Source organism: Pygocentrus nattereri, chromosome 12, assembly GCF_015220715.1.
Source record: "Pygocentrus nattereri isolate fPygNat1 chromosome 12, fPygNat1.pri, whole genome shotgun sequence".
Taxonomy (NCBI): domain Eukaryota; kingdom Metazoa; phylum Chordata; class Actinopteri; order Characiformes; family Serrasalmidae; genus Pygocentrus; species Pygocentrus nattereri.
The window spans coordinates 37,333,176-37,355,396 of record NC_051222.1 but is presented as its reverse complement, the minus strand read 5'-3'; the positions used below and the strand labels follow the sequence as shown (position 1 = coordinate 37,355,396).

The window sequence follows — 22,221 nt, the reverse complement described above, 5'->3', positions numbered from 1 at the left end:
TTTGGGGTGTAGTATAACATGTGGGTGAGTTTTGGACTTGTTCTGGCATGGGTTTGGTTTGAATTTGTTATATGATATTTGGGCCAGTTTTGGACCGTAATTCCATGAGGCAACTGGGCCGAATCAGTTGAAGCAGTGTGACCAGAACTGTTTTGCTATCTGGGGTGTGTCAACATGAGGACCAGAGTTGTGCCAGTCAAAGTCAAGGAAATCTTTATAAGGCTGAAAAACAGAAATAAAACTGTAAGAGACTTCAACTAAACCTTATGCTCACCTAAACAGTCTGGATCTTTAAGAAGAAGAAAGAGAGAACCGGTGAGAACGTAACCATAAAGGACCTGTTGGGCCAGGCAAGACCTCCAGAGGTGATGACAGAAGAATTCTCACTGTGACGAAGAGAAGTCCACCCCATAAACCTGCCTGGCAGATCAGAAACACTCTTCATGAGGGAGGGGGTGGAATTGTTAATGACTACCCTGCTGAACAAGCACCATTAAGATTGAAACCTAATAGCTTTGCTTTTTAATGTGAATTAACTTAATGATTTCCACAATGGAGACCACTGTTTTCCTGTAGACCACCTTTACGTCCCATTATGAAACCATTAAATGCAGTTAGAACCATCAAGTGATCACACAATGCCAACCACAACCGATTTGGCCACAAAAGCAGGACGGCCAGGTTACAGTCTGTTAAATAGTACATAAAAGAGCTTGCAGACTTCTGGAAAAGGCTCTTGTGGACAAGTGAAACACTGAGTAACTTGAGTGATGGCAAAAAGGAACTGCCCAAAGCATATCACCTCATCTGGAATGGTGGGGTGATCTGGCCTGTATGGCTGCCATATATACTGCCTCACTTATCTTCACTGATGATGTAACTGTTCGGCTTTCAACTTTGAAAGCTTTCAACTTTGGACAAAAATTCTGTTCAGTTAATGAATTAAAAACAGCCAACATCACTACATTTCAATCTTATTTATTTATTGAGTAGATTCATTTTCACAGTTACAGAACAATCAGACAGTACTAAGACTTATAAGCCGTCATAACCCAAAGAAATGAGTGGTTTAGAGTCAACTATGCTGAACCTGAATACAGTTTAAAGGGACATATGTTGACTGGGATTGTTGTTTGTTGGGGTTTAGAATGAGGTAGACTGAACACGATTGGTTGGTTTTGGGGTGTAGAGTCAGGTAGGCCGAACATGATTGGTTGGTGTTGGGGTGTAGAGTGATGTAGGCTGAATGTGATTGGTTGGGGTTGGGGCTGAGAATTAGGTAGGCTGAATGTGATTGGTTGTTCGGATTTAGAACGAGGTATCCTGAACATGATTGTTTGGTGTTGGGGTTTAGGGTCTGGTATGCGGAATGTGATTGGTTGTTGATGGTTTGAGAGTCTGGTATGCTAACTGTAATTGGGTGGTGTTGATGTTTAGATTTTGGTATGCTAAATGTGATTGGTTGATATTGGGCTTTAGACTTTGGTATGTTGAACGTAATTGGTTGGTGTTGGGGTTTAGAGTCTGATATCCTGAATGTGATTGGATGGTGGTGGGGTTTAGAGTCTGATATCCTGAATGTGATTGTTTGGTGCTGGGGTTTAGAGTCTGATATCCTGAATGTGATTGGATGGTGGTGGGGTTTAGAGTCTGATATCCTGAATGTGATTGGAGGGTGGTGGGGTTTAGAGTCTGATATCCTGAATGTGATTGGATGGTGGTGGGGTTTAGAGTCTGATATCCTGAATGTGATTGGATGGTGATGGGGTTTAAAGTCTGATATCCTGAATGTGACTCGATGGTGGTGGGGTTTAGAGTCTGATATCCTGAATGTGATTGGATGGCGGTGGGGTTTAGAGTCTGATATCCTGAATGTGATTGGATGGTGGTGGGGTTTAAAGTCTGATATCCTGAATGTGACTCGATGGTGGTGGGGTTTAGAGTCTGATATCCTGAATGTGATTGGATGGCGGTGGGGTTTAGAGTCTGATATCCTGAATGTGACTGGATGGCGGTGGGGTTTAGAGTCTGATATCCTGAATGTGATTGGTTGTTGATGGGGTTTAGAGTGAGGTAGGCTGAATGTGATTGGGTGGTGTTGGGATGTCGGTCCTGGTTGTCTTGACCAATGACAATATTCTGATCTTCAAATGATGCATTTTCATAGTGTCGGTCAGCCTAAACCAGAGAGACAAACAGCACACTGATTAGCAGGAGTGAGATACACATTTCATAATTGTGAAATCTGATTATGCAGCGTTCCTATAATGTTCTCAAGAAGCAAATTACGCACACAAAACACCAAATGTAAAATAAATGACGGTACTACACACACAATACAACACACAGTGTAATATATCAGTTTACATTATTTCAGACTCAGGAAGTTCGTAGACGGCCAGTGATTGTCTATTTACGTTCTGAGATAATTCTGAGATCTTAATTGAATGTGTTCATAAATCACTGTAATAATTTATGAATACATAAATACATAAATTACATATATACATATACAGGATATAAACAGTCCTGTAGAGGATTTTATTTCTTTGTTAAGTAGGTGCTGATTGCTGAAATCAGGTGCTGTCCAGGTGGTCTACAACAAACACCCCACATGTAGACACACCAGCCTTTATAGTTAGAAGTGTTAAATTCTTCAATCCTTTCTTTTCTGGCCACAATTAGGAAAAATGTAAATTAACTTACGGTTCTGTTTGTTCCTGCACGTGAGTCTCTAGAAACAGACCCTGTAGAAAGAGAGAAGATATGAGTAAATAATCTGTACTGTATTCATAACAATGAAGTTCTTTGGAGCATTAGATGCAATACAAGAGACACGTTTGGTTCCCTATTAAACCACCGAAAGCCTAATACTAGTATTATAGCCTAAAACCAGGCCAGTGTAATTTGTTGTCATGTCATTTTCTGTACTGTACCGTTTTCTCTCTCAGCCTCCTTGGTTGACAGAATTCATGATTTTGTACCCTTTATGTGTTGACATCAGATGTGATGGTGATCATATGTTTTATTTTGGGCAGAGTGTCCCTTTAAAGACCATACCTGGTATATTAGGTGTCTGAATGTGCAGAAGTCAGACATAATTCTAAGGTTTTACACCAATTCTATACAAAGTTTTATACAAAGATTTTATTTTTTTACAGTTTTTAAAAATACGTATATGCTGCTATGTGCTTCAGTAACTTAAAAAAATTGCTAAAAGCACCTGGTGTTTTGTTGTGTACCAATTTATAGATCAGTGCTGACCCTCCAATCAGCAGGACAGTCACACAGACACACACAGTGATGATGACAGGGCCAGAAAAGACTGGAGATAAAACACACAGTGACATAAAAAAAATCACAACATTACACAAATCTTACAGCATTTTTCATTGTGAAATCAGTAAACTGACAATTTTGGTACATAAAACCACACAACACTATAAATGGACCTCAAAGGGGAGAAAATAACATATAATTAAATGGAAGATTATTAGGCCCTTTAAGCAGTGGACACATTACTTATTTTGTATGAGCATTTCAAGTCAACAGTTTGTCTGTGGTAAACAATGATGTACTGATGTGGATGATTAACTGGAAAAAACACTGAAGTATTCCTTTAAACCCCTTACAGTAGCAGTACTCTAGTAACATATAGAGAAAAGTCCAGTATAAATAAAAATAAATAAGCAGAGTCTAAATATGTGGTTGGTGTTGAGGTTTAGAGTCAGATACACTGATGACTGGTTGAAGTTTGGGTAAAAAGTCAGATATGTGTTTGTTTGTAGTTACGTAGCATAAAACTCTTTAGAAATCCATCCATCATCCATCATCGTTGACCGCTAGTCCAGACAGGGTCGCGGTAGCAGTTGGGAGAGCAGAGAATCCCAGATGACCCTATCTGCCGCAACTTCCTCCAGCTCATTCCCAGGGACCCCAAGCCGCTCCTAGGCCAACATGGAGACATAATTCCTCCAGCGGGTCCTAGGACAACCCCAGGGTCTTGTCCCGGTAGGCCGTGCCTGGAACACCCCCAACTGGAGGCATCCAGGAGCATCCAGATCAGATGCCCGAACCACGTCAGCTGGCTCCTCTCAATGCGGAGGAGTAGCGGCTCTACTCTGAGCTCCTTCCGGATGACCGAGCTCCTCACTCTATCGCAGAGCGTGTAGCCCGCCACCCAACGAAGAAAGCTCATTTCCGCCACTTGTATTCACAATCTCGTTCTTTCAGTCATTACCCACAGCTCATGACCATAGGTGAGGGTTGGGATGTAGATCGACCGGTAAACGGAGAGCTTCGCCTTTTGGCTCAACTCCCTCTTCACCACTACAGTCCAGTACAGTGACCGCATTACTGCTGCCGCCTGTCCCAGCCTGCAGCCGATCTCACGATCCCTCTTCCCGTCATTCGTGAACAAGACCCCAAGATACTTAAACTCCTCCACCTGGGGCAAGTCCTTTCCTCTTACCTGGAGTGGGCATGCCATCCTTTTCCGGGTCAAGACCATGGACTCAGACTTCGAGGTGCTGATCCACATACCAACTGCTTCACACTCAGCTGCAAACCACTCCAGCAAGCGTTGGAGGCATCCATGTGATTCCGCCAAAAGAACAACATCATCTGCAAATAGCACAGACGCCACCCTCCGGCCTCCACACAATGCCCTCCTGACCCCGGCTATGCCCTGACACTCTGTCCATGAATATCATGAACAAGAGTGGAGACAGAGCACAACCCTGGCGGAGTCCAACGCTAACACTGAAAGTGTCTGACTTAATGCCGAGTATACGGACACAGCTCTCAATCCGGGACTACAGAGATTGGATAGCCCGGAGTAGTAGCCCAGCACCCCATACTCCCGGAGGACCTCCCACAAGATATCTCGAGGAACACAGTCATAAGCCTTCTCCAAGTCCACAAAACACATTTAGACTGGGTTGGCAAACTCCCATGCGCCCTCAACAATCTGTGAGAGGGTGAAAAGCTGATCCATTATTCCACGGTCGGGACAGAATCCACATTGTTCCTCCTCAATCTGAGGTTCAACTATCAGTCTGAGTCTCCTTTCCAGCACCTTCGCATAGACTTTCCCAGGGAGGCTGAGCAGTGTGATACCCTGATAATTGGCACACACCCTCCGGTCCCCCTTTTTAAAAATAGGGACCACCACCCCAGTCTGCCAGTCCAAGGGTACTGTTCCCGAGGTCCATGCAATATTGCAGAGGCGTGTTAGCCATGACAGCCCCACAATATCCAGAGCCTTAAGCATTTCTGGACGAATCTCATCCACCCCTGGTGCCTTGCCACTGAGGAGCTTACCAACTACCTCAGTGACCTCCACCAGGGAAATGAAACTTGACACCCCGTATTAATGCCTATGAATTTAGAATGAGATTCATAAAAGCCCCTGTGGTGTGTAGGTGTCCCAATACTTTTGTCCATATAGTGCGTATGGTACATGTGACATTTCCATGTATACAGTAGTATGATTTAGTAGACTGATTTATGGTATCTTACCACTCTGAAATTTACATTTTGATTCCTCTGTTGTTGTTTCCACTTGTTTTTGATTATGATGATGATGATGGTCATAGAATTGAGCGGCGTTCATGCAACAAGACATAACAAGGATGTACAAATTAGACATAAATCACATTAATGACCATCATAAGCCCAGGCAGCATAGAGCAACAAGCAAGAATTTGTATGTTTTCTTAAAACTGCGCAGTTATCTGGTTCCTACAAAGAGGCTAAATGTTACAGAGATGCTAAAAGCTACAGATACTCACACAAAAGTTTTATTAGCAGAATTATAAACATTTTTACATATAAATACAAACGTCTGCATTGTAACGTTGTGCTGCACTTACCTGTGCTTTCTGGTTTCTTTGTTGGGTCTTTTTCACCTTTTGATGTAAAAGTAAAAAGGCAGATTTAATCTTTATCCATGGTGTTTGTGATGCGTTCGTAGATTTACGAGCAGAAGTTTGCAACTCATTTCCTTTACGTGCAAGATTTTGACAATGTTGTTGCACATCTCTCAGAATTGTAATCATACGGTCCAGAGAAGAGTGTGAAGCCGCCAACTATGGTTGTTATAAACTGTAATACGTCTACAATTCAGATTTCTTACTTTGCGATTGTGATTCTGGTGCAACAATATTGTCAAAGGTTTGCACAGCAAACTGAGACACAAGCTTGTACAGGTTGATCTGAATGAATGAAAATGTTAAATGTAAATTTACACATCTGAAAATGGAAATAAATGTGTTAAGAGCCCAAATTTAGTCACATGACTCACTTTTCATATTTGCGCTTTAGTAAATTTGCATTTAAAAGCTGATGCCTGCATATAAATGAATTGCACTAAGTCTAACTCTGTATATTAATCCTGAGAGTTGTTAAACTAAGATATTGAAAAACCAAAAACCTTTTCAACCTAGTTGATAACTTCACAAGTTTGTGTGGTTCATTTTTGTCATATCACGCTCAACATTTCATTGCTGGGTTTAATCAAGGCCATAAGCTCAAAAACAACTGACCTAAAGAGGAACCAACTGTACTTACGGTTCTAGTTCATTTACCACCAGACATCTGGAACCGTTCATTATAACCACAATTAATGACTTAATGGTCTTTGTGGTCATATTATGTCTCTCAAAAGTGGCTAAAGGTCTCTTCACACACATTTTTCCGGTTTTCACAGAGGATAAACCTTAATAATCCTTAATAAACCTTCAGACTGAATAAAGCATTCAGTCTGGAACTGAGAAACTGTAGTGCTCCAGGAAAACCAGCTCAATTTCATGGTTGTATGGATGTGTTAAAATGAGACTAACCAATCAAAGATCTGTGGTTACAGGCCAAACAAATGGTTCCATACAGAACCATGAACACTCAAAGCCATTTGCATGCCTAAAGTATCTTTTGCATGGTCAAAGGGTTCTTCAGATTGATGGAAACTGTGAAGTTATCTATATAGAGCCTTTTTGAATGGTTAAAAGGTTCTTTGCATCTATTTCTATATAGAACCTCTATGATGATTAAAGGGTTCTTTGCATCATGAAACGGTTCTTCAGATTGATGGAGAATGTGCTGTGGATGGTTCTATATGGAATCTTTATGACATAAGATTCCATGTAGCACAAAAAATGGTTCTTCTATTGTAAGAAGCTTGATATCATAACAGAAGAACATTTTTTGGTGTTATATAGAACCTTTTTAAAAAAAGGTTCTATTTAGAACCATCTACAGCACATTATCCATCAATATGAAGCACCCTTTCACAAGCAAAGAACCCTTTATATACACACACACACACACACACACACACACACACACACACACACACACACATATATATATATATATATAAAGTACAGTACTGTGTGAGTTTTAGGCTTCTAAGTAATTTTTTAAACAGTTGACCTCAGCAGTGAGTTTATCACAATATACATTAGAATAAAGTCGTATTCATAATTCAAATAAACAGAAAAACAATAAAAAGTAACCAGAATTTATTGCGTCCATATTTTTCCCTGACACCTTCACAGCCACCACAGAGACTCAATTTACTGAGCACTGATTGGTCAAACCAGGAGCTGCTTTTTAACTACATATAATACTGGGCTTCCTCGAGGAGAGGCTTGGAAATGGGTAAACAAACACACTCACATCCAGAAAATCACTGTTTTATTTATTTATATATATTATTTATATATTCATTAATATTCTATAAATTTTGTTCATTCAAATATTAACACTTTTCTCAGCAAATAAACACAAAGTACACAAATAAATTTTGAAAATGTTTCTTGGGTGCCTAAGATTTTCTCATATATATATATATATATATATATATATATATATATATATATATATATATATATATATATATATATATATATTTATATATATATATATAATATATGTATATATAATTTATTTGATCAGAACCTTTATCCAGCCATGTTTGCACACAGAGGAATTAGACCTCTGCATTTAACCCATCCGTGCAGTGAAACACCCACATACATGCACACTAGTGAACACATACACTAGGGGGCAGTGAGCACTTTTGCCTGGAGCAGTGGGCAGCCCTGTATATATATATATATATATATATGTGTGTGTGTGTGTGTGTGTGTGTGTGTGTGTGTGTGTGTGTGTGTGTGTGTGTTTTTTTATATTTTAATTATTACAGTGTCAACTTAGAAGAATCATTTTTGTTGCTGATCTGATCTGAACTCAATTGAACACATTAATATGCTGAAGAATGGAAAACTGAAGAGGACCAGCCTCCAAAACAAGCAGGAGCTGTAGATGATTAAAGTAAAAGCTTAGCAGAACATCACCTGAGAACATACTCAACCCTTGGTGATGTCTGCGACTCACAGGCTTCAAGCAGTCCCTGCATGCAAATCATCTACAATGAAGCGAAACATGACTAATCTACTGTACACACCACTGCAGTGTCCCAAACAGTATGGTGGCTTAAAATGTATGAAAACAGCCTTTATTAAAATCTGAGATTGTGCACTTTAATCTCGTTTCAGTCCAAATTAAAACTATGGAGCACAGAGGCGAATAAAGAAGAACACTAACATGCCTTTGTGCAAAATACCATAGAAGGCAGTGAGCACTTACCTGAGTTCAGTGTCAGCTTCACAGTGTGATTCCACGCTCCAGTCTCTCCACACTGATAAGATCCAGCGTCCTGCAAACTGGGTTGTTTGACAGTCACCACTAAGAGTCCACCGAAGTTCTCACCATGGGCATCATACAGAGAGAACCTCTCGGTATGATTCCACCTGTTCTGGGCTTGAGTGACTATTCTGTCTTCGCACTGGTTTTGCTTTAACTTACAGAAATATTTTTCATTAAATCCATATTTGATGTCTTCGCAGTAAATTAGGACGTCACCCCCTGGGTAGCCAATTACGTAAACGCAGCCCACTTGACCTGCCAATCAAATTAAAATATCTCATTCAGTGTTCTGGTCTCAATTACTCAAACTTCTCGGTTTAATCTTAAAAAATGATCATTAAAAATGCAAAAATTCTCTATAATTTGAAGAATAACTGACCTGAGATCAGCTGGAGGGTGAAGAAGAGGAGGATCTTCATTCTCGGGCTCACGGATGGTCACCAAAGCACCAGATCACTGTCAGCGTTAGTTATTCAATGAATAAAGTTCTACTGCTCTCAGTAATGTGTTGTGCTCTGTGTGAGTCCCTGTGCCTCGATTGCTTCACTTAGTTTCCTCTTTCTCTGGTTTCGGAGTTGCTCAGTGTTACAGCTCAGCCCACCACTGTCCGTGACCAGACACTAACAATCCCACGGTATCCATAGTTGAGTCCAGTCAGAACGATGACGTTATGTACACACACTGGCTACTTTACTAGTTACTCCTACCTTGTATCATCTCTCATGGTCTGTTTTGTCATGCATGTTTACTGAATAGGTGCAGATTGATGTTACCCAGCTTTCACAGCCCATCCGTCCAGTATCACTGACCACATGGTATAGAAATAGCTGTATGATGAAACCAGTCAGGCCTAACATCATGACCACCTCCTCGTTTCTACACTCACTGTCCATTTTATCAGCTCCACTTACTGTATAGCTGCACTTTGTAGTTCTACAGTTACAGACTGTAGTCCATCTGTTTCTCTGATACTCTGTTACCCTGTTCTTCAGTGGTCAGGACCCCCATGGATCCTCACAGAGCAGGTACTATTTGGGTGGTGGGTCATTCTCAGCACTGCAGTAACACTGACATGGTGGTGGTGGCGTGTTAGTGTGTGCTGTGCTGGTCTGAGTGGATCAGACGCAGCAGTGCTGCTGGAGTTTTTAAACAGTGTCGCTGCTGGACTGAAAAAAGTCCACCAACCAAAAATGTCCAGCCAACAGCGTCCTGTGGGGAGCGTCCTGTGACCACTGATGAAGGACTGGAGGATGACCAACACAAACTGTGTAGTAATAAAGTGGACAGTGTTTAAAAACTCCAGCAACACTGCTCTGTCTGATGTGGGTGCTTGTGTGTGTGTGGATGGTTCAATGTTGGAGGGAAGTGTATGGTTTATGGTGACCCCTCCCCCTCGGGTTCCACATTATTTATGTGCCTTACTTGCTGTGTGTTCAGTAAAGAGAACTTCCTGCAGCAGATCATGGTGCTTCTTCTTCCTCAAAACTGTACAATAAGTTCTGAATTACTAAATATATGATTGAAAATATGTTTAAGTTTGGTGACTAAATTATTTGAAAAATGATCAGTGTTTAGAGTCATTTGTAGCTTCAGGGAGATAATCATACAATCACTATCAGCTTTAGAAACACATTATACACGTGTGACTAAACACAAATGGCAATAAAAGACTGGACATAAAAGGCTGCTTTCACTCAGCAGCCACTTTATTAGAAACTCCTACCTTTTATCCAAATAACCCCAAACACATTTAATGATGGTACAAACTTACAAATGATGGTTCTTTAAGGGTTCTTTTAGTAAAGAAAATGATTTTACACAGAACCATGAACACGCAAAAACTCTTTGCAGGGTGTTTTGCATTGTGAAGCATTGTATGTGTTCTTCAGATTGGTGGTTCTACATAGAACTATTTTGAAAAGAGGTCTGTTTAACACCAAAAAGGGTTCACCTATTATAACAAGCTTGACATCATAATGAAAGAAGAACCCTTTTTGGTGCTATAGAACCCTTTTCAAAAAGGTTCCATATAGAACCATCTACAGCACTTTTCTCCATCTATCTGAGGAACCATTTCACCATGCAAAGTACCCTTCAATGATGCCAAGGCTTCTTTTCCTTTACTAAAGAGTCCTTGACTTTTTTATGAGTGTAGTTTTAGTGGTCTACCACGGCTTGCTTTGTTGTTGAGTCCTATTTTCTCTATAAGTTTTTAATGTATTGTTATGCTTCAACCATACGGTCCTTCTGGACATCTTCAACAAGTCCTATCTGGAGGATCGCTCTTATCAGGTAACATGGAGAGGGTTCACATCCTCTCCATGCAGGCTCTCCACTGGTGTCCCACAAGGCTCAGTGCTGGGTCCTCTTCTCTTTTCTCTTTACACTAGCTCTCTTGGTGATGTAACATCTTCTCATGGCTTCTCTTATCGCTGTTATGCTGATGACACTCAACTAATGTTTTCTTTCTCACACTCTGACACACAGGTTTCCAGTCACATCTCGGCATGTCTGTCTGACCTCTCTTCATGGATGGCAGCTCACCACCTGAAGCTCAATCCCAGCAAGGCTGAGCTGATATTCATCCCTGCAACTACAGGTCCTCATCATGATCTCATTAGAGAACTCTCTGATTGTTCCATCTGTAGAGGCAAGAAGCCTTGGTGTGACTCTGGATGGCCAGTTATCGTTCTAACCATTAAGAGGTAGCATCTCACAGTGCATCTTGGTGCCAACACCAAGATGCCTGGGTATGAAGACTGTGGAACATGTGCTTCTATAGTTCAATAGACTACAGGCTGAGAGAGCAAGATAAGTTCAATCAGCTTAATTTTCAGTCTTTTTCACAGCCGTTGGCATAGCAGTAGTTCAGGACTTTACATTTTCAACATGATACTGGCGTACTGCTCAGAATTTAGGGAATGAAATAGTTACTTTATCTCTTGCCACACTCCATTTCAGTCCCGTAGGTAATTTTACATTCAACTGTCCCAACTTGGCCCTGCTTTCACAGAACCACTTTTTATTTCCCCCACCACTTATGAGGTTGCGCCACCGCATGTTTCCTTTTTCTATACAAAAGAAGAGGTGGACATCATGATGATGTCAGAGTGGCACCACATACCAATGTCTATGAGAAAAACGTTCAGTTTGTCACGTTTCACAAGAAACCTGATAAAAATAAAAAAAAAATGAGGTAAACACTACTTCAAAAGAGAGTATTTTAATTGCATGGCATTTCTAATCCATTCTGTGAAAATTAGGTCATAAGTATAAAAATATTCTTTCAGTGTTTTTGTAATAAATAATCTGGCATGAGTATAATAATGGAGTCACTTATGTATCAAAAAAAGTTCCATCACAGAATAAATGCAGTGGAATGTAGTGACATTGACAAAATTATTTTGTATGCTTTATTTTAAGACATATATTAAACCCACACTTATATAGATTGGGTTGTAATGGTTGCAGTTGAATGCTTAAGTTTGTTCATTTTAGTTTCCACCCACGCACATACATTTTCACTACACACTCTCATTTCTATATAAATAATGTTCTGTATTTAAACATTTTCACATGTGGGAACCGTGTTGTCTTTGCTACAGTGACATAGCTAAATTAAAGTATGTTGTTCATTTACAAGTACTGAGATTGCAAAAGTGCTTTTTTTTATTTTTACTGGAAGTTCAAAAACACCAGTTTCCCTTTTAACAGGAGGAACTTTATTGTGTTAGTATGTATTGCTACATTCTAACGTCATTATCATGTCCACCTCTAACCTCTGCACCGGTTGTGGTAAGCGATGATTCTCTCATTCCCATCCTGAACTTGTGAGAGGACAGTGCAGTTGCCCTTAATTCTGGCATCTGTGTCCATGACAAATGCCAATAACAGCGCCTCACATAGCCACAGGGCAACAAATGTGTGCTCAACATCGCTGTCCCATTGAAGACAGCACTGTTTTCAGAGAGCCAGTGTGGGTATGTCAGTAATCCCATGCAAGAAATGCCTACAGTACAAGGTCAGACCTAGGAAGCATTGAAACTCACTAACACTCCATGACGTTGGCCCCTGCTGCACCCTATCAACCTTTCCAGATGGAGGTTTGTGTACTTGATAACCTGGAATACCTTTTCTCAGTTTACGACATGCCATAGAAATTGAGTGTATGGACCAGCTTTGATGCTGTGTTGCACTAAGTCAGTCTGTGTACAGTGTCTTTGCTCTTCCGTTAAACCCAAACCACTCTGCCTTCCACTTTCTCCATCTTCCCTTGTGCCGTCAACTCCAAAGATAGTGCTGCTTGTGCGTGCCATCAACAAACCCTCAGGGGTCCATCCACAGGCACTGGTACTGTGTGCTCAGCTCCTCCCACTCACCATCTCTGCCAGCATACTTATCCATGCCCCCTTCTCCCCATTGCTTCTGTCTGTCCATAAGCAGCGTCCTAAGTAACAGCGCCACCAGCAACTGCCCAGACCATGTTTGGAGATCTGTGGTCAGTGCCACTAGGTTGTGGCTAGCTTTCCCACCATCCGTTGTTGAGTTTTTTAATGCACAGGTTAATTTCTTCAATCACAGTGGTGCTATCCCAACTCTGACACTGATTTTGGCAGTGAAGTAGAGCCAGTGGTTCTGCTCCAGGAAATGCTCTTTGATGCACATGTACAATGTGTGTGTTTATGGGAATATTTGACCGTTGACTCGTTGTTGACAAGAAGGCCTGGCTCACAGTCTCCGCTCTAATTCATCCCAAAGGTGTTCTATGGGGTTGAGGTCAGGACTCTGTGCAGGTCAGTCAAGTTCTTCCACACCAAACTCACTCATCCATGTCTTTATGGACCTGCTTTGTGCACTGGTGCACAGTCATGTTGGAACATGAAGAGGCCGTCCCCAAACTGTTCCCACAAAGTTGGGAGCATGAAATTGTCTCTACTGCTCTATAGTCCAGTGGCGGTGCTTTACACCAGAGCGACCCATTCTTTCACTATGTTTGTAGAAGCAGTCTGCAGGCCTAGGTGCTTGGTATTATACACCTGTGGCCATTGAAGTGATTGGAACACCTGAATTCAATGATTTGGATGGGTGACTGAATACTTTTGGCAACATAGTGTATGTGCCCTTTGATGCCCATGCGACTGTTTTGGTTAGGTTTTGTTATTTTTATTATTATTATGTTCACTTTACTTCCCCAGATATTTGCAATACCTTCAGAGGAGGAAAAGCAAGCTTTATCCTAGAGTATAGTAGTCTGATCTTCAAGTGATCGCAACACCAAGACAAAATGAACAAAATTATCACAAAACGACTTAAAAGCTGTTCCACAACAAAATCCAGTTATTTTATCATGATCTGTTAACATAAATGTATCACAAAAGGTGTTTACTTAAAGCTTCATTACCTGCTTATACAGAATTACTGTACTAACCAGAAATGTTTCTAATGAATTCCTATTCCATAAGTGAGCCAGTAAGCCTGTGGTTTAGTGACGTATAGTGTTCAGAGCATTACATTACCAAGAATGTTGCACAATGCTTTTCCTGGCTACAGGGTTTTAGTGTGACCTTATTTCCTTACTGCATCACTGTAAAGTTATTATTATCAAGTTCTACTATGGTTTATTATGGACGTGTTACTCATTCAGCTGTTCTTTCTGCACTTTTGAAAGCCAGTAAGGACTGAAAATATACATCAGATCTTTTCATCATATTCTAATGAGTAAAACATGCATGTTTTTACCAGACAACATACCGATGCCAACCCTAATCCTGACCAAAATCACCAAATTTATCGCAAAAGGAGTTAACAACTGTTTCATTTGTTAGGTTTTAAGAAAAACTGAAGCTTAGTCAGGAACCCTGTTTAAATCTGTTGAATGTGTTTGGTAAGGCAGGGTTTCTGACTAAGCTTCAGTTTTCAAATGGAACAGCTGTTTACTTGTTTTGAGACGGCAGCTAACAATGTCATTGTTAAAACAGATTTTCATACTTAGGCTAAAACTAATCCTTATGAGCAGGCACATGAAGGCCAATTGTGTTCAAAAATATTATTTAAATATGAAGTATAGCATTATAATAATGTAAACAATGTTGTTGCAACTGCCACATGTTTTCTGGAGCCCATCCCAGCAGTCATTGGGCAGAAGGCAGGATACACTTGTGGCGGAGAGGCTGAACCACTTCTTTGCACGTTTCGACAAGGAAAGATCAGAAACAGCAGCAGTTCCACCATTTGACTGCAGTGGTTATAGCTTCATGGTGGAGGAACATGAGGTGAGGAGAACATTGAATGCGGTGAACCCCTGGAAGGCTGCTGGACCAGACAGAGTCACTGGATGCGTCCTCAGAAAATGTGCAGACCAGCTGGCTGGAGTCTTTACCAAGATCTTCAACGCATCCCTATCCCAGTCCTTCATCCCGCCATGTCTGAAATCAGCGACAATCGTGCCGGTCCCAAAGCATCGGCGGCCTAAATGACTTCAGACCAGTCGCCCTGACACCAGCTGTCATGAAGTGTTTTGAGAAACTGGTGAGACACCACATCAGGTCTTGCCTCCCAGTTACCCTCAACCCACTTCAGTTTGCATACAGAGCAAACATATCAACAGAAGATGCCATAGCAACAGCGCTCCATGCCACCATCTCCCACCTGGAACTGCAGTCCTAAGAACACTTAAGAAGCTGAATCTGGAAAAGAAACTGCTGACTATCTTCTACCGCTGCTCCGCTGAGAGCGTTTTGATGTACTGTATCTCTGTGTGGTTCTCCAGTTGTACCATAGCACACAAAAAGGCCATACAAAGGGTCAACAACACGGCACAGAAGGTTATTGGACACCCCCTCCCCTCCCTGGAAGACTTCTACAGAACTCGCTGTCTCAGGAGGGCTTACACAATCATCAAGGACAGTACACACCCAGGACATAGGATGTCTGAACTGCTGCCCTCAGGCAGACGTTACCGACACCTCAAAACAAATAAAAACTGTCCCTTAAACGGTTTGTCCAACAGGGCCATATCCCAGTTAAACAAAAACTATACAGTTCACCAGTGGGCAGATGTTTCTGTCTGCCTACAGGGATAAGTGCAATGACTCATGCTGCTAAAAACAAAATATAATGCGCAATAATTAATGCTGCAAATGTCAATTTCTTCACTGTGTATATAGGAAAGCTTAGTGTGTAAATAGGAGAGCTTAGTTAATTTATGCTTACACCTGTATAGTTAACCGTAGCTCTAATCTGTTATTAAATTTGTTTATATTTTAAAACTTTTCTATTTTATATTTAAACTTTCTGTGTTTGTAAACCAATTTTGTTGTGCAAATGTACAAGTACAATGTGTAATGACAATAAAGGTTCATTTTTTTTCATTTCATTTCATTTCATTCATTTCATACACCTTGGACAGGTCACCAGTTCATCACAGAACAGACAGACAGACAGACAATCAGACATATACATCCACACACATTTTCACACCTAAGGGCAATTTAGCATGTCCAGTTGGCCTGAATGCATGTCTTTGGAATGTGGGAGGAAACCCATGCAGACATGGGGAGAGCATGCAAACTCCACACAGAAAGGACCCTGGTCCCCGGCCGGGGAATCGAACCCAGTTCATGTGATTGACACCACGAACATCATGAAAGGATAAAAAAAAAGCTGATAACAACTGGAAGGTTCCACCTTCATTCCTGATTGTCCAGAAACTTGACCATCACTGGTTTAATTTATCTGACTCCCCAAACATGACCTACCCTGAAGCTAGGCTAGGGGTGCGGGATACGTTGGCATTGTTATGCTGTCTGGTAAACATGCAGTGTTTTACTCATTATATTATGATGAATAGATCTGATGTATATTTTCAGGCCCTACTGGCTCCCAGAACTGCAAAAATGGCTGCTGAAGGAGCCACACATCCAAAATATACCACTGTAGAACTGGATAATAATAACACTGCAATGATGCAGCAAGGAAATAAGGTCACCATTAAAGCCCTGTAGACAGGACATAACATTGTGAAGCATTCTTAGTAAATACTGGACGTCACTGAACCACAAGCTTACACATGAGGCAACTTCACCTAGTTTTGTAAATGTGGCTCAGTTACGCATCAGGAATTCATTAGAAGCTATGATGGTAGATACATTATGGGGCTGTAATTGTGCATAAGCAGATCATGGGGCTTTGAGTAAACACCTTTCATGGTTATGTTAAGATAATAATGTGATTGAATTTTGTTGTAGGATTAGTCTCTAGACTACATAATGTTGCAGTTAGTAGTGGATGTGCTGTACTTTTAAATCAGGCTATTTCCTCTGACACACTACCATATCGACCTAGGTGCTGTTTACTATGATTTGCAGTGTGAGTGTTTGAAATGAGTTAATCAGATCATCAATCACCAAAACCATTTCTCATATGGAATTGCAAATAGTACAGAAATTCAAAGCACTAGTAAATTCTCATTTTATTTGCACTTATTCATTACACTCATTACACTTAAAATAAAAATAAACAAAAAATAATCAGACAGTAGTAAGACTTACATCATGATACAAAGAAATGAGGGGATTAGAGTCAACTATGCTGAACATGACTGGGGTTTAAAGCAAGGTGTGCTGAGCATGACTGGTTGGTGTTGGGGTTTAGAGTGAGGTATTCAGAACTTGATTGGTTGGTGTTGGGGTTTAGAGACTGGTATGCTGAGCGTGATCGGTTGGTGTTGGAGTTTAGATTGATGTATGCTGAACGTGACTGGTTGGTGTTGGGGTTGAGAGTGAAATATTCAGAATTTGATTGGTTGGTGTTGGGGTTGAGAGTCTGGTATATTGAACGTGATTAGTTGGTGTTGGGGTTTAGAGTCAAGTATTCCGAGTTTGACTGGTTGGTGTTGGGATTTAGAGTCTGGTATACTGAACGTGATTGATTGGTGTTGGGGTTCAGAGTGAAATATTCAGAATTTGATTGGTTGGTGTTGGGGTTGAGAGTCTGGTATACTGAACATGATTGATTGGTGTTGGGGTTGAGAGTGAAATATTCAGAATTTGATTGGTTGGTGTTGGGGTTTAGAGTCTGGTATGCTGAACGTGATTGATTGGTGTTGGGGTTGAGAGTGAAATATTCAGAATTTGATTGGTTGGTGTTGGGGTTTAGAGTCTGGTATACTGAACGTGATTGGTTGGTGTTGGGGTTCAGAGTGAAATATTCAGAATTTGATTGGTTGGTGTTGGGGTTGAGAGTCTGGTATACTGAACGTGATTGGTTGGTGTTGGGGTTTAGAGTGCGGTATTCAGAATTTGATTGGCTGGTGTTGGGGTTTAGAGTCTGGTATACTGAACATGATTGGTTGGTGTTGGGGTTTAGAGTGCAGTATTCAGAATTTGATTGGCTGGTGTTGGGGTTTAGAGTCTGGTATACTGAACGTGATTGGTTGGTGTTGGGGTTTAGAGTGCAGTATTCAGAATTTGATTGGCTGGTGTTGGGGTTTAGAGTCTGGTATACTGAATGTGATTGGTTGGTGTTGGGGTGTAGAGTGAGGTATTCAGAATTTGATTGGCTGGTGTTGGGGTTTAGAGTCTGATATCCTGAATGTGATTGGTTGTTGTTGGGGTTTAGAATGAGGTAGGCTGAATGTGATTGGGTGGTGTTAGGATGTCGGTTCTGGTTGTCTTGACCAATGACAATATTCTGATCTCCAAACGATGCATTTTCATAGTGTCGGTCAGCCTAAACAAGAGAGACAAACAGCACACTGATTAGCAGGACTGAAAATTGTGAAATCTGAATATACAGCGATCCTTTATTTCTATACTATATCTTATATTTAGTATTTTGTAAGATGCACATCTTTGTCTACTTACTGCTCTTTATCTGCTGTAACAATGTAAATTTCCCCCAGTGGGATAATAAAAGTCTATCCTATCCTACAATGTTCTCAAGAAGCAAATTACGCACACAAAACACCAATATGAATGATGTTACATATAGTATATGGCACTACATATCCAATACAACACATGGTGTAATATATCAGTTTATGTTAGTTCAATCTTAGGAAGTTTGTTGACGGCCACATGTAGACACACCAGCCTTTATAGTTAGAAGTGTCAAATTCTGCAATCCTTTCTTTTCTAGCCTCAATTAGGAAAAATGTAAATGAACTTACGGTTCTGTTTGTTCCTGCATGTGAGCTACTAGAAACAGACCCTGTAGAAAGAGAGAAGATATGAGTAAATAATCTGTACTGTATTCATAACACTCTTAGAAATAAAGGTAACAAACCCAGTTCTTTGGAGCAATAGATACAACACAACACTTATCCAACTAATATTACTTATTTTTGTGGCCGCCATATTTGGGACAGAATTTCTGGCTTCACTGTTCTGCACAAATGTAACGGGAAAGAGGTGAAAAGTGGTTAAAATTACTCTCCTTACTCTCAGATCCTTATACAGTTTCAGGTACCAACGACATCAGCTAATTAACACAGATGTGAACAACACTAGCTTTTAGATCACTTTAGCTAATGTTCACAGCCGAGAGATAAACAGTCACCCCCCTAACGGAGCTGCAGACTGCAGCTATAACTTTACTCTCTAGATTTAAATGACATTTGAATGGACGAACATAAGTGTTAAATATCAGACTGAATGTCGTGGGGCGGAAAACTACGTTGTGTTTCGACAGACATGATTCTGTAAGTTTTATAGTGCAGTTAGTTCAGAGTTCAGCTCCAGTGCTGAAACCCCTGAATTGCATAACTGCGGTTCCCTGGTTAAAACACCTGATATTATTAGCTGCTTAATCCCTTCTGGAGCTGAACGAGGTGTGAACAGTAGAGAAACACTAAACTATACAGTGCAGCGGCTCCAAACCTGGAGTGAAAACACTGAATTAATGGTCTGAGTGTATCTCGACTCTTGGCTTCTGTCATGTCTAACTAACTGAAGGCACTGCACAGCGCAGTCACTCCCTGATTCAGTCCTCAAAATGGCAGCGACTATATAGTGTGACGTCACCTGAAACTTGAGAATAAAACCAATGAAAGCCCAATACTGTTATTATGGGCCAAAACTAGACCAGTGTTATTTGTTGTCATGTAATTTTCTGTACTGTACCATTTTATCTCCTCAGAAGTCATGATGTTGTACCCTTTTTGTGTTCCCCTCAATACAATACCCAGCATGCATTTTACAAATACATCATATAACCACTGGGACTCACTCCCCATCATAATAAAGCAACTCTGGCTGCTTGCACAATCACTAATGGAGGGGCTAACAAATACAGATGACTTCATAGCAGTAGTGCTAGCACAAAAATAAATATCCATCCATCCATCCATTTTCTAAGCCGCTTCTCCGTCAGGGTCGCGGGGGGGAGCTGGAGCCTATCCCAGCAGTCTTTGGGCGGAAGGCAGGATACACCCTGGACAGGTCGCCAGTCCATCGCAGGGCAGACACACAGACACTCACTCACACCTAGGGACAATTTAGCACATCCAATTGGCCTGACTGCATGTCTTTGGACTGTGGGAGGAAACTGGAGAACCCGGAGGAAACCCACACAGACACGGGGAGAACATGAACTCCACACAGAGAGGACCCCGGTCACCCGGCCGGGGAATCGAACTCAGGCCCTCCGTGCTGTGAGGCGACAGCGCTACCCACCACGCCACCATGCCGCCCACAAAAATAAATAAATAAATAAAAATAAATAAAGTGCTAGTAGCTGTTTTTCAGAAGTTCCTCCCATCTTATACCTAATCAGAAGGGGGTTTTCTTGTCTTTAAAGAAAGGAAATCTAGAAAATCTCACTCTGGAGTCTGTAGCACTGCTGTAGGACACGATCAGGCATATATATAATTTTATCCAGCGTGGCCTTTTAAAGAACTATTACTTGTATTAGCTATTATGACACATATTAAAGTTTGACATAACAGAAACGTTCTACATCAATTTTATACAAAGTTATATTAATAAAAAATACTTTGTATGGATATTGACTGTTACAATAACCTTTAAAGACATGCTAAAAGTACCTTGAGCTTTGTTGTGCACCAGTTTATAGATCAGTGCTGACCCTCCAATCAGCAGGACAGTCACACAGACGCACACAGTAATGATGACAGGGCCAGAAGAAACTGAGGATAAAACACAGACATTAAAAAAATCACAACATTGTACTGACTTACAGCATTTTTCATTGTTAACTCAGTAGATTGATTGACATGATTATGGTCCTCAAAGGGGAGAAAATAACAATTAAATGGAAGATCATTAAGCCCTTTAAATAACTGACACATTACTTATTTTGTATGAGCATTTCAAGTCAACAGGTTGTCTGTGGTAAACGACCATCTACTGATGTGGATGTTCAGGTGGAAGAAACGCTGAGGTATTTCTTAAAACCCCTTACAGTAGCAGTACATTAGTAACATAGAGAAATAAGCAGAGTTTGAATGTGACTGAATGAGGACCATAACCAGTCAGTATTACTGTCTAGATTAATAACATAAAAGCCTTTAAAATTAATAAATAAATCAATAGGTATGACACAAACATCTGCATAGCATGTGTGACATTTCCATGTACAGTATGAAAGAATCTAAATATATTAAAATCACTGATTTATGGTATCTTACCACTCCGGACTTTACGTTTCGGGTCCTCTGTTGTTGTCGTTTCCACTTGTTTTTGATTATGGTGATGATGAAGGTCATAGAATTTAGTGGTGTTCATAAAACAAGACATAAAAAAGATCAGGCATAAATTATATTAACCCTTTTGTGGGCAAAACCTAGGTAAATTCTAGCCTTCACAGCTTCAGAAAGATTTAAGCTACAGACATGGTACACACATCACATCATTCAGCAGACCCGGTCCTAACTGTTTAGCATGACATCATCGAGCTATGATGTCAGCATCCATGAGTAATTCAGCTCAGAAAATCATCCAAAATCTTCATATTATTGCTCTGATTTTTGGCCATCATTTTCCAACAAAAGGTGAAAACAGTGACATGATTCACATCAGACTGATCTAACATACCTTGGGCTGCAGTGAAAAATATTTTCTGTGTATCAAGGAGAAAAACTTTTGACTCAAAACATCCTTATTTAGAAGACACTGGGCAATTGCTGAAAATCCATCCTATTCATTCCACTGTAAGCCTATTTTAATTCTATGGATTTTCCTTTCTTTCACGTAATGCAGGGAAGTGCCCTGAAATGACTATGTATGGCAGTGGTTTCCAACATCTTTAATAAGGACATGTGAAGGACGTCTTCCTGAGTCTGACGTTATTTTAAATTCATTAAAAACACAAGCACTGCTCACTGCTGCTCATCTCACTCTTGACTGGACTCACGGGATGCTCGTTTTCACAGTAACATCTATACTAAGTGGTACTCATCATTTTAGATCTGAATACTTGTAGTGAGAATGTAAACAGAGATTTTCATCATTTTCATTGTTGAGTAGAGTGAGATAAACACCTCAGTCTTATCCT

The 22,221-nt window shown here is 40.6% G+C and overlaps 1 protein-coding gene across 1 annotated transcript; it reads right to left on the bottom strand.

The window, feature by feature from the left end:
- Positions 1–962: 962 nt before the first annotated feature.
- Positions 963–9,174, bottom strand: LOC119264807. Its single transcript, XM_037543785.1, has 7 exons — positions 9,089–9,174; positions 8,650–8,964; positions 5,874–5,909; positions 5,521–5,562; positions 3,224–3,325; positions 2,707–2,747; positions 963–2,178 (listed from the first exon to the last, which is right to left on the bottom strand). Exons 1-7 carry the CDS (start codon positions 9,126–9,128, stop codon positions 1,351–1,353), a joined length of 1,404 nt encoding a protein of 467 aa, XP_037399682.1. The 5' UTR covers positions 9,129–9,174; the 3' UTR covers positions 963–1,350.
- Positions 9,175–22,221: the final 13,047 nt, after the last annotated feature.